At 36.3% G+C, this 14224-nt stretch overlaps 1 protein-coding gene across 6 annotated transcripts in view; it reads right to left on the bottom strand.

Annotated features, from left to right (window-relative positions):
• The window catches only part of LOC127419752 (spermatogenesis-associated protein 2-like), a 118640-nt gene that overhangs the window by 88850 nt on the left and 15566 nt on the right, over positions 1 to 14224 (bottom strand). Inside the window, exons 4-5 of one of the 6 annotated variants that reach the window (XR_007893719.1) lie at positions 7739 to 7966; positions 7420 to 7528 (exon numbers count right to left, since the gene is read on the bottom strand). The exons of 1 other annotated variant lie outside the window; for it this stretch is intronic. Coding sequence is in view for 4 of the 5 variants with exons in the window: in XM_051661439.1 (XP_051517399.1) it covers positions 7362 to 7528 (167 nt within the window). In the remaining variant the exon portion in view is untranslated. 4 more of the 6 variants (XM_051661440.1, XM_051661439.1, XM_051661442.1 and 1 more) reach the window with 4 other exon arrangements.

Below are 14224 nucleotides of genomic sequence, written 5' to 3' on the forward strand. Positions count from 1 at the left end.
AGAGCCAAATTCTATCAAATTTAGACCACCTCTATCGTAAGAATTAGGATTAATGATTTCTTAAAATAGACAATTTTATTTTACCATAAGAATGTCTTGAAAGCCCCATCAATTAATTAACAATTCATTGTTGTGTGTGTTTAATTGTTGTGTGTGTTTGTCCACATAAAGTGACTTAGCAGCATAAGATAAACGAGAAATGCCTTCTGCCTTTAAGCGATAAATCTCTTTGCAACCAATTATGTTTCTTCCACGTCTTTTTGATAATGGGATAAAAATTTACCAAACACCTAACCTTGTTGTCTTTTACTATTTTAACCCCTAAGTAGGGAACACTTTCTTATACAGGAATGTTAAAAAACTGGAGGATTCTAAACATAGACTGGGAGTAACTGACATCTGTTCATATTAAGGTGAAGACATGAAGCTTTGGAACACTCATTTCAACATTTTATGATTTGGGACACTCTAATTCTAATCTCGGATGCTGACTACGTTTACATGGACAACAGAAAGCGGCTTATTTAGAGAAATCATTTACTGCAAGAAAGCAGCATTCCCATTTAAATGCACTGTATAAGTAGCATACTCTTTACTCTAGTATACATACGGCTCGATCAGTAAGAAGCTTTCTCCACAGAAAATAATTTCCCCACGATGCTTCTGTAAATAACATACATACCATCCGAGGAAGACTTTGCTATTTTATTCCCCGTTGCTTTGCTTTTTTTCCAGAATTGCCCTGCAATAGTGGTGTTTACCTCTTACGTAACACTCCGGGATTCCCCCAAAGTACGAGTGCATACACGAACATGAGGGACAGTCAATATTTTACATTGGTATAAATAAGTATAGTTTATAGTGCGAGCTTTTCCCACTGTACTCCGAGAATTTTTAACCTTCTTCTAATGACTTAATATTTAAAAGATTGTTTCCCTTGCATGGTCATTATAGCTGAAAGACAAATAAGGCTTTGACTTCATAGTTCTACACTTGTGCTCATCTTCTAACAACTTGAGAAACTTCAGAAGCCATGACGACGTTTCCTGTAAGGGAACATATTGAAAAACGATAGTCCGTGGTTTTTACCGTGCATTGTGGGAGTTTTTAGGGAGTTAACGTTTCAGTGCCCTGGAATGATTTTGCGATTAAGAGAGCCCTAGAAATGGCCGACTCCCTGATCAGTGCCCTGATTACTTTTGTTTTGTTGAGTTGTGTTTCTTTGCTCAAAATGGCCACTCTTCCTCATGTGGTATAGGACAGAAGACCACATAGCATGCATTAAATGTATCAATTCTATATATATTTATGGAGTAAAATATCATTTTGAAATGTACTGATTTAATTTCTAAATTTCATGTGATGGAGTTTGACGATACCCATCTGTCTACAATACACATCAATACATGAATACATATTATGACATTTCTTCAATCACCTGTTTCTGCCCCATGCTGTTGAAGAAAGCTGAATGATGTCACTTTTGGTTAATAATGTTACATATAGGGGCCTGGGTAGCTCAGCGAGTAAAGACGCTGACTACTACCCCTGGAGTCGCGAGTTCGAATCCAGGGCGTGCTGAGTGACTCCAGCCAGGTCTCCTAAGCAACAAAATTGGCCCGGTTGCTAGGGAGGGTAGAGTCACATGGGGTAACCTCCTCGTGGTCGCTATAATGTGGTTTGCTCTCGGTGGGGCGCATGGTGAGTTGTGCGTGGATGCCGCAGAGAATAGCGTGAAGCCTCCACACGTCTCCGCGGTAACCCACTCAACAAGCCATGTGATAAGATGCACAGATTGATGGTCTCAGACATGGAGGCAACTGAAATTCGTCCCCCACCACTCAGATTGAGGTGAGTCACTATGCCACCACAAGGACTTAGAGAGCATTGGGAATTGGGCATTCCAAATTAGGGAGAAAAAAGGGGAGAAAAAAAAATATATATATATATATATATATATATATATATATATATATATATATATATAAAAGAAAAGAAAAATACTGTTACATATACACAGTTTTCCTGAGCAACCACTGGGCCGTGGCATTGTGTTTCTGGTCTGGAGACATAATGTAAAGCTTACCAAAACGAGCGATCCAGATAGAGAACAACAACCATTTAAGTGTTATTTGGAGTAAAAATTAATTTCATGCTCAATTTGTGCAGTTGTTGGCTGTCATAACAACTCAAAGTAGTTAATGATATCAATGTTACTATCCTCGGACCACCACTTCATGTCATCTACATACACTATTTAAAAAAAACATCTCGACTCCAAGTATCGGCACTATAGAGCCAAGTGTTTTTTGACAATTTCTACAAATGTTATACTTTACTCGCTAAGAATCAGTGTTAGGTGTAATGCATTACTAAATAATTAATTACTGTAATTAAATTACTTTATCATTGAAAAAAGTAAAGTAAGGGATTACTCTTAATTTTTTAGTAATTTAATTAGAGTTACTTCTGATGTAATTGTGTTAATACTGTATAGACTACAGAACAATTCTATATAAAACAATAGTGAATTTAAAATCGAAATTTAACATCTAATGTTAAAATGTATGTTTTCTAATTTAATGCTGCCCCCTTAAATTCTTTGGCCAGTTGAATAATTTATTTGATTTTATATGATTTATTTGAAAGAATTAAAAGAACATTTTCATGTCTATCCTTGTATTTTTCATCTAGTTTTGATCGAGTTTGATCAGGGTTTTAGAAAGTAATTAGTAATAAGTAATGCAGTTACTTTTCAGACAGAGTAATCAGTACAGTAATCTAATTACACTGTAGAAGATGTAATTAGTAGTAATTAATAACTTTTTTTGAGTAACTTACCCAACACTGCTAAGAATATATGCTGATGTGGGTGAAAACACTGGAGACCGGAAACTGAAAACAGGTGAATCGTGGAACACTTCTGCGTTCAGGAAAAAGGTGGATTGGTGGAAGCCAAATTTTTATGGGCTTAAAATGGTTGGTGTGATAGGGTTGAGTTCAGACTGAGGGACAAAACTTGCATTAAGTATAAAAAACAACAAAAAGCATCTTTTTTGCACTAAGTGCAAATAGTGTTAGATGCTAGTATTTGCACTCTAGTGCAAATAGTGTCAGATACTCTTACACCCCTGTTTAAACACTAACATACAGTATAGTGGCATCACTGAAGCATTTTTATTGTGTTTATTTGGAGTCCCATCCTACACCAACCCCTACCCCTAACATTACCTTACAAAAATGTACCGTGGCTTTACTACAGTAACCATAGTAACCACAAAATTAAATATGGTTAATATGAACTACTATTAACAACATGTTACTGTAGTAACACCATGGTTAGTACATCATTACTATATAGTTTCCACCAAAACACATGGTTACAACAATATTACTACAGTAAAACCATGGTTAGTTTTATCTGGATCAAATCCTTCTTTCAACTCCCCGACCTTCACTCTGACCAAATCACTGCGAGGAATCTCTTTTATTTATACTATAAGTAGTATTATAGGAAATATTAAGAGTAGAGACATGGGAAAAAGTATGTCAAGGGGTGGGATTTGAACCCGGATCTCCAGCGTGACAACACATAAACATACAGTCAATACACCCAGAACTACTACAGCTGCACATGGGGCGCAGTTTGTCATAAAGTCCTGTGTTTCCACCAGATTACTGGAGCACCTAGTTATCCAGTCTCTTAATCCACTAAATGTTTAACCCATTAACCAGTTTAACGTCTCTGCCCCAGCAGCTGACCCCAAATAAATCTGTCCTGGCTGTCTTAAGTTTGGTCTGAGCAGTGGTGGGCGGAGTTAGTGTAAATTGCCTCTGCCAACAAGATGGGCTATTTGCACTTAGTGTAAATAGACACTCCAAAACTTTATTCACCTTATTCAGCCCCGCCCATTTTAAGTACTCCGCGCTTCCATGTTTTGTCTCTTAACTTCATGTTTGTATTGAAGCTACTGAGAAGAGTCGATCAAAATGGATTATGTGTGGGAGCACAGAAAGTATTTTCACCAAGAGTTGATGGTGTGAGTCTACAGCACCCCTTTACTACGTGAAAATGATAGTGAGGTGTTTTTTCTGTCACTGTAAATGTTTGTTTTTCCGACTGAAATTGGACCTGGCAGATCACGTCAGCTATGATACACTGCACTTTTTCGTGATACAAGCGTTTAATTGTTATACGTGTAATTTTGCTGTATTTTTTAGGTTTCAACTTGTTAATAATTTGTGTAAAAAATTGTAGTTGACATGAAATTTCAAACAGATGGTTAGAGATGTCATACAAAGATATTTTTTATGACTTTGTGTTGTCCCTTGGAGTTTCAAGAGCACAGATTCATATACAACCACAGCATGAATTTAAGACCTTGTGTATTTATGAAATACTCTTGTTTTAAAATGTCTCCACTCTACTTCCAGTTGTTATGACATCCCCTTAACACTTTAAAATACTTTTAGGAACTTTTGGGAACTCTATAACCTGTAAATCTACTTCGCTAGCTAATTACATTTTGACATCAACACCATAGATATCTATATAGAAAACGCTAGACAGGAAGTTCAAAGACAAAATTTTCAAGATGGCTGCACACTAGTTTCTCTGTCGCATATGGTGAATATCCTGGTTTTTATAAAATTCATGCATTTTTTTTTTTGGTAAAATATCTTTCTCAGCAAAGGAACGCAAATAAATGTTTACATTAATGATAACAATTATAGACAGTGTGCGCATATTATACATTTTTCTCTAGGTACAAATTCAGTGAAGTGCCTCAGGGACATGACGGAATGCTTGGTTTAAGGTAGAAAGAAGACATTCTTTTTATCTTGTAAAACACCTTTCAACATTTCATTTTAGTGAACCACCACTTTAAAAAGTCTGAGGGACTGAAATATTACCAAATCCCAGGAATTCCATTAAATATAATCATTTATAAAGATTTAATTATATATTTAATTATTTCTATTTGGGGTCTTGCTTGGCAGTAATTAATAATTGTATTTAATTTCATGAATTAATCGACATAATTCATGTAATTAATTCAATAAAAAAATGTAATCGATTGACGGCCCTAATTTTTATTTGTTATATTAATATCATATTGTATAGTATGTGTATTTGTTATACGTTATTAGTACTTTATTTCATTGTAATGTTGTCACTTACCTGTGGGGCTGCTCTCCAAGTTGGTTTTTGAAGGAGAAGCCTCTTGTACTGTCGGATCCGTGGGATTTCCACCAGCAGCCTGTACTGCACTGCTGGAGGTGGGCATAACATCCATTGCTCAAGCGATTCTGATCACTGAACTGAAGCGATTCTGTGAGTGCACGCTTTCTTTCGTCTGACATTATAATAATACCACTGACGCAATAGTTGCAGTTGGCGCGCGTGGAGGAAAGCTCCGTTACCATGGTTTCTCATTCAACCCTATTTGAAGAAAATGGGGAGAAATATCTGATAGATTTGGCTATTTTAACTGCTTTTTTGACTTGCTTTGTTTTACTAATACTTTTATATATTTTAATATAATTTTAAGTGAAACGGAATAAAAACGGTATCATGTCATTCAATGCAGTTTACTGATTTTTAAGAGAATGTACAGTATGTACAATTAGTGTGAGTAGGCAGCACTTCGCAGAGAATAACTATTTTTATTATAAAAATGCAAGAATATAGTACAAGCAAGAGTAAATATATGCAATATTAAAGAGCATTAGAACATACAGGCTACGGTATGCCACAAAAAACTTAAATTTAATATTTTACTATGAGTATATCAGCAATCAGGGGTGTAAAAAGTACTCAGAAGTTAAAGTATGGATACCGAGTAAACATTTTACTCAATTAAAAGTCCAAGTATCTAGCCAAAAGTATACTTGAGCGAAAGAAAAATAGTACATCACATTAAATTGTACTTAAGTATTAAAAAAGTAAAAAGTAACTTTTCTCCTGACTAGAATGAAATCAGTAGAGAAGATTATGTGAGAGAGGATGTTGTTAAATTTGATTGGTTTGTTAAATCGCCTTTTTACTGTCTCTGACGACTGTCATATTTCTCCCCCCGTGGCATTCGCAACCTGATCCTAGAATCATGTTACAATAACAACATTTTTACAAAATATTTTTTATGTGGCCTGTTATACGTAACATTTACATTTTCCTGGTGGAATGAACACTAGAGGTGCTAAAACAACAATGACTTTTATCCTCTTTCACTCAAATCACGAGTAAAATGGCAGATTATCAGTTCATAAACACTTACTTTTCACTCTGTAATTCACACAATGCGATCTTATGACACTTTTACTATAGCGCATGACTCATTTTAACATTTGCATTACATAACCAGCTACTTTTACAAGCTTGTTCGAGTGTGATCAGATTGTGTGGTAGCTCAACTGATAGACTGTTGTATATGCAATACAAAAGAATCGGTGTACGAGTCATAAAGAGTTGACACGTGAGCCAAAAGTGTCATAGAAGCACCACAAAATTACATTGTTGCATTTTTCATCTAGCTTTTTCTGACCCTGTCAGTTAGGTTTAGGTTTAAGGTTTAAGGTTTAGGGTAGGGAGGTTGGTTTTGTTGATTTCAATCTCAATAGAACATTAACCTTAAAAACCTCATTTGTTTGGGAGAACATTTCACTCGCTTTTAGCGCCACACAGTGGACATTTTACTTCGGAACTGCCCTGAGACGTGTAATGCACCACATACTTTTATTTTGCAAAAACGTTGACACAGTCACGCAATGCTTGTTGCATGTGAGAAGGCACTCATGAATTGTGATGTCAGAGCACACACCCCCTAAACATAAAGAAAGATCTAAACATTTCAAATGAAGCTTTGGAAAAAGTTAGTAATATTGTTGGTTTTGTGAATTGTTTTCTGAGGTTTGCTACCAAACCTTGCTGTTGAGGGGATTGATGAATTCAATAAAATTCATACTTAATATTTACTCAGATTCCATTATTTTTATTATCATTATTATCATCATCATCATTGCTGGTTTTATAGATATTATTATAATTAATAGTTGCCTAACAACAACAATAATTTGGCAAATAGGGAGTATACATTTATATGATGATTTAAATATGAAGGCAAGTATAGAAATAAATGATGTACACATTTAATTACCAAATCCTGGGCCTGGGTAGCTCAGCGCGTATTGATGCTAACTACCACCCCTGGAGTCGTGAGTTTGTGTCCAGGGTGTGCTGAGTGACTCCAGCCAGGTCTCCTAAGCAACCATATTGGCCCGGTTGCTAGAGATGTCACCTCCTCGTGGTCGCGATTAGTGGTTCTCGCTCTCAGTGGGGCACGTCGTAAGTTGTGCGTGGATCATGGAGAGTAGCATGAGCCTCCACATGCTGTGAGTCTCCGTGATGTCATGCACAACGAGCCACGTGATAAGATGCACGGATTGACGGTCTCAGAAATGGAGGCAACTGAGACTTGTCCTACGCCACCAGGATTGAGGTGAGTATCCATGCCACCATGAGGACCTACTAAGTAGTGGGAATTGGGCATTCCAAATTGGGAGAAAAGGGATAAAGATAAAAAAAAAAATTTACAAAAAAATTACAAAAGCTTTTTGTTTTATATATATATATATGCAAAAACGCCACATAATTTTAATTCACTTCATAAATGTCCAATCTGTAGAAGTAGCAGGCGTTTAAATACATTTTAGGACAAAAACCGTCAGTGTTTCTCACTTTGTGTTCATAGTTTTGAATGAATAGATCACATTCAAGTCGGGTGGTCACATACGGTCTAGCACAAATATTTCAACATATCCGAAGCTCAAATCAGATCTGAAATTCGGCTTCTGCAGATGGTTGGAACTTCACACATCCGCCGTTCGGTGACTCTGGTCTGTCATCTGTCGTTTGTTGGATGCTGTAATAGGGCGGCCTTAGACCAGTAAGATGAAAGAAAATGATCTGCAAAAATGTAATGAGTACTTTTCAAGTTTAAATAAAATCGTAAGGAGTAAAAAGTAAAAAAAAAAAATATTTGGAAATGTAATTAATTAAAAGTACAAGTATTCCTTTTAAATTGCACTTGAGTAAAGTACAAATCCCCCAAAATAATATTTAAGTATAATACATGTATTTTTACTCAATTACTTCACACCCCTGTGAGCAATAATAATGATTGCATTGCTTTCATGTAGCCTATTTACTTTTTAATATAGGCCTAATCTCCAGTTATGTTATAAGATCCATTAAAAAAAAAAGTTTAAATAAAGGAATATTTTAACATTTTATTAATTATAAGAGAGTTTGCATCAGTACCCCTACAATGCAAATGTGGGCCCTATATGTGTTTACTATGGTGTTCAATACATTTACCGCTGGTATTACTCTTGTGATACATTGATTGGTTTTAGTTTCCATTTGTAATGTAATTAAATATATGTTAAATAACATGTTCATATTTATGTGTATGTATCCCATACTTCATTCAGCAAAGTGCATGACATTATATCCACAGGGACAGTTCTCATTGAGCAACCTGAGTTAAGATGCATAGTTCTCAGCAAGGCACAACTCCTTGTTTTTGAAACTGCAAGCTTCTCCACTTCAACAATATAGCTAGAGTTACAGCTGCATAGCGTAATATAGAACCTATATAGTGTCATATAGAGCAATTCAGAGAACAATAGACTGTCATTTTACAATTGGAAGATGACACAAGTAGTGAAGTATTGTGTCAAGCTAAGGAAACTATTTAAATGGTTGAGGTTTACTATCAAGTGCATCTATAGTTTATTTATAAGAACTGGTGGCCATTCATACAGAACTATAGGTGGAGGTTTGTTTATGCTACTATTCGGAGTTAGATGTGGTGACACGCAGACTGTGACATAGGCCTATTATAATTTTTCCTTGTCTTTACTGAATACAATGTGTAAACATTCAAAGTGCAGAGTGGACAATGTATGTGAACTATTGGATTTAATAACTGGTTGACCTTACACTAGCGGCAATAACCTCAACCCAATCATTTAATGTGATTGCGGACCAGATCTGCGGTCAGTAGGACTTTTGCACCATTTCTCTTTACAAAACTGTTTCAGTTCAGTAGTATTCTTGAGATGTCTGGTTTGAATCACTCTCTTGAGGTCATGCTTGAGGACTGCACAGACTGGGCCACACGTGAAGGCATAATTTTTGTGCACTAAGTCTACACAACCTTTCTGAGTTTGCTCCTCCAGCCTCCGTTTCAGGCTCTCTGATGAATGACTGATGTTCTGCTCTTCCACAATGGACACTCAATTTTGTTCATCTGCTAAATTAAATGTATTAAAAATTCTAAGTACATATTTTAAAAGTCCTACTAAACATCATTTAAAATTGAAGACATATGACAGCACTGCTCGGTCTTTTACACCAATGATTTCCAATAAACTGTAGTTTCCTATTATCTGTTTTCTTTTAAAGCTACTCTACCGGACTCATGAGCTACTCCTTCCTTCATACCTGCCTGAACTGTTCACGTTCAAGGATCTCATGTAATGTTACACTGTTAGACAGATCAAGAATCAGACATCACTTATCAAAGCAGAACATCAGTTCATCTTCTATAATGTCCTTTATGGTGGTATAGGGCTTGTGTCCATTCACCATCTGTACAGTTCAATACCCAAAGACCACACTGTAGCTGGGGTGGTGAAATATTGTGCTCAATGTACATTTCAGCTAGGTGGTGTAAACAAGAGCTTGTCTGATTTTAGCAAACATTTCACTGGCAAAAGTCATCGGTGAGCCATTAGTCTATTTTCAGGTAACACCCAAGAAAATCGATAAAACAAAACCCAACTCACACTTATATGTAGGGTTGTAGGGGGTGCTGGAGCCAAAGGCAGGGAAGCACTCTGAACAGGTGGCCAGCCCATCATAGGGCTAAAACATATAGACTAACACGCCCACACTCTTATTAATATATCTAAACAAGCAAACTTTTTCCTGTATAGATGTGCCCAGCGCAAGACAAAAAATGTCTCAAAATTTGAATGTGTTGAACAATATGTAAAATGAAATCAATTTTGCTTCAGTGTTGTATATACACCACAACATTTAAACCACCTGCCTAATATTGTGTAGGTCCCCCTCATGCCGCCAAAACAGCGCCAACCCGCATCTCAGAATAGCACTCTGGCCATTCTCTGTTGACCTTTCTCATCAACAAGGCATTTCTGTCCACAGAACTGCCGCTCACTGGATGTTTTTTGTTTTTGGCACCATTCTGAGTAAATTCTAGAGACTGTTGTGTGTGAAAATCCCAGGAGATCAGCAGTTACAGAAATACTCAAACCAGCCCATCTGGCACCAACCAACATCCATGCGATTATCTAATCAGCCAATCGTGTGGCAGCAGTACAGTGCATAAAATCAAGCATATACGGGTCAGGAGCTTCAGTTAATGTTCACATCAAACATCAGAATGGGGAAAAATGTGATCTCAGTGATTTAGACTGTGGCATGTTTGTTGGTGCCAGATGGGCTGGTTTGAGTATTTCTGTAACTGCTGATCTCCTGGGATTTTCACACACAACAGTCTCTAGAATTTACTCAGAATGGTGACAAAAAAAAAAAAAACAACATCCAGTGAGCAGCAGTTCTGTGGATGGAAATGCCTTGTTGATGAGAGAGGTCAATGGAGAATGGTCAGACTGGTTCAAATGGACAAAGTCTATGGTAACGCAGATAACCCCTCTGTACAATTGTGAATATCGGGTTGGCGCTGTTTTGGCGGCACGAGGGGGACCGTGCCGCCAAAGGTAAAACCAGGCAGGTGGTTTTAATGTTGTGGCTGATCGGTGTATATATAAGTAAATTGAAACTTCAATTACACACATCCCTGCTCAACTAAATAATCAATATTACAAATGTCAACAAATCACACCTTTAAGCATTTTCTTATGCATCTCATTTAATCATACAGGGTCAAGTTGGGTCAAGGGCATAAGTACTGTATCGGCAGTACAACCTGGATTCAATTCCCATCTTGGAAAGAATGACTATGTGTCATTTTTTAATAAATCAGGAAAAAATTGTAACTGTAAGTGTGTTTCAACAGGTGTGGGATCTCATTTGCTTCCATTTCAGTTACTATATTCTGACTCAATTAAACTGACCTCAAAGCAGTGATGACCTCAGCATTTTCTGTGGCAGCTTCACTTAACCATGCACTAACTACTACTGGTAATGTTACCTAAAAATACTTACTAGTCACAGGAGTCATTTACTGTGGGGCAGGTGGAACCACTTTTTGATACATTTTAATAAAATGTGACTTTCTGTTTCATTCTGTTCTGTCAGAATAAGGGCAACAGCACGGGTCCTTCTTCACCATCTGTATATGAACTTCAAAATATGAAACTGAAAAGTTTTCTTGTGCACTAAATTTTACAGCAGTCACTACAAATACATTAGTCATAATGAGGTGTTTAATATTTTTATAATGAAACCACTAACTTTGTCTCCTTTTCATCACACAGATATGATTTTAATGAAAGAGTTTCAACTTAATAGACAATTCAGCTGAACGCTCATGATGACCCATAACAAACACAACTCTCAAATATTAAAGCAGTACGTTTTTCTTTTTTTTCTTTTTTTTTGTATAATTTTATTCTTGAAATTATTTTATAAAATCATCGCTTTTAATTCATTTATATAATTATAGGATTATACTTTCACTGACATTTTGGCTAGCAAACAACCTCCACCCCCCCCCAACAGCCTCCCCCCCCCCCGACACCTTAAATGAAGGTAAAACTTGTTTGCAGGAGAGTTGTGGCCTCTTCAGCTATGTAAATAATACTTTATGGACTGGGAGAATGTGAGGAGCAAGAAGACTGTGTGTCTATGGGGGATATGCCAGAGTAAATTCAATCACTAGTTCATCTCCAGTGAAATTACCACACACACACACACACAGATTAACAGGTTAAAGGATTAGTTTACCCCAAAAATTCTGTCAAAACCATATGACTTTCTTTTTTTTATACAGAACACAAAAGAAGACATTTTCAAGAATTGTCCCGGTTCCTCTGTTCAATACAAAAGTTGTGGACAGTGGTTGGGTTTCCATCCTCATATTTTACCATGCAATTGGTTAGATTTAGGTTAAAGTTTTAGGATAGGGAGGTATGTTTTACTCATTTAAACCTCCATCTAACATTCACCTTACAAACACTGTCTGATTAAAACATCATTTCACTCCCTTTTGGCGCCCCCCACTGGACATATCACTGGGAAACTGCAGCCAAACGTGTAATGAAGCACATCATTTGGTTTGCAAAACTTTTGCCATGGTCATATAAATTTCATGAGATCAGGCTGAAATAATGACTTTAACTTCTATTGGTTTTTCACCAAAATGTATCACATGCCTTTAAAATACTTTGAATATGAGTCCCTTTTTTCATGATACTTTTGTTTTTTTTTGTCCTTTTTGAAGCTTGAAATTGAAGTCACTATCTATTCGTATTCATACATTTTTTTTTAGAACTGTCTGCGCTCTTTTTCCATTGTTTTTACATGTAAACATGCTAGATGGACGTCTTTATCCGTTGGGTCACGTCCAGCTGTATTTTCAGCATCTCATGCTGGAGTGCCTGGTTTTTAGATGCTGTGAAAGGTAAAAAGAACGTCATATCGTTCATGAAACTGTAATTAATTAAAAACACTGTGGTACAGTTAATCAAGAAAGTTTTTTTGAAGCATTTCTTTTCTCGTTTTACTTTTTTACTTAAGATTTGAAAATATGAACTGGCTAAAAATCCTTTGATTTTACAATGTCATACAATATAGTTTAAAACAGAATGCATTTTTGTCACGTGTGCTCTTTGCAATAATACAATATAACATGGTGCTATTTGGTTTATTCGTGTTCATTGTATCCTCTTCTAGACTTAAGAGACAACATAGATTTAAAAATCTGGTGCACTGATGTGCTGTAGCTTTTTCCACTAACCGAAATAACGTCTTTAACATTTGAATATAATGAGAATTTTGGTCATATTTAAGTAAAAATTTCTAATTTTCCAAGTCCTTTTGACAGCCCTACTATTCACATTGTATTGAAAAGAGGGACTGGGACAGTTCTTTAAAATGTCTTCTTTTGTGTTCTCCAGAAGAAAGTCATACGGATTTGTAACAACATAAGGGTAAGTAAATGATGACAGAATTCAAATTTTTGGAGTGAACTATTCCTTTAAAACAAGAACTGTTATGGGGGAGGTGTTAGGGAAAGTGGCTTAGTCACATATAAGTTAACTATCACCCAGGGTGAAATCACTTTCAAATGGCTCAGTAACTTTTATATGCTCAGTTAATATAATGCTATATTCACAGACTGTGGGTGTTTGGCACATAAAAGTTTTGATTGGTTAATCATGCTGTCACTTGAGTGTGAAGTCCAATCACGATAAGTTTAGCTGCTGTCCTGTAGAAGAAACAACAGCAGAATGAAAGGATACAGAAGAGTTTCATTCAATGGAGTGATAAAGGCAATGATGGAAGGCTGTCGCATCCACGAACACTCTTGAAAACACATACTGACGTTACTTCATCACAGCACACCATCTTCATGTCTTGTGCTAGTTTCTGTTTCCCTGACAGATTTTTTGGCCCTCGCTTGATGCTGCGTACAGACATTAAGCATTGAGTCCTGCTGAGACAAGAGTGCGCCTTCAGGTTATTGGAGAGGTTACCTTAGGCAGCAGGGATAGCAGGTTGAAAAGGTTTGATTGCACATGATACAATGACTTTGTTCTGTTGGTACAGGCACAGAAAAAAAACAAAAAAACAAAGCAAAACCTTTGCTACAATTAGTGTATTCTACACTAGTATAATGACTAGCAGTCACTAGTGTCAGTCATATTTCTACAGAGCCTATTAGAGGACAGTCAGGAAATGTATTTTCTGAAAATTTTGCATTCCCTCACAATACCTTTAAAGATATAGTTCACCTAAAAACGAAAATTCTGTCATTGTTTACGCACCCACGTTATTAAAATAACAGTTTATGGGGTGTAATGGTTCACTCATCTCACGATTCGGTTCATTTCACGATTCTTTAAACTAAGCCTGAATCAAGAAAATTTAAGATTGAAAGTTTTATTTTATTATTATTACCTTATAGACATATGCAAAACAGTTTGTTTCCTTACAAATGTAGCTAAAAGT

The sequence above is a fragment of the Myxocyprinus asiaticus genome, chromosome 29 (genome assembly GCF_019703515.2).
Source record: "Myxocyprinus asiaticus isolate MX2 ecotype Aquarium Trade chromosome 29, UBuf_Myxa_2, whole genome shotgun sequence".
Lineage (NCBI taxonomy): Eukaryota > Metazoa > Chordata > Actinopteri > Cypriniformes > Catostomidae > Myxocyprinus > Myxocyprinus asiaticus.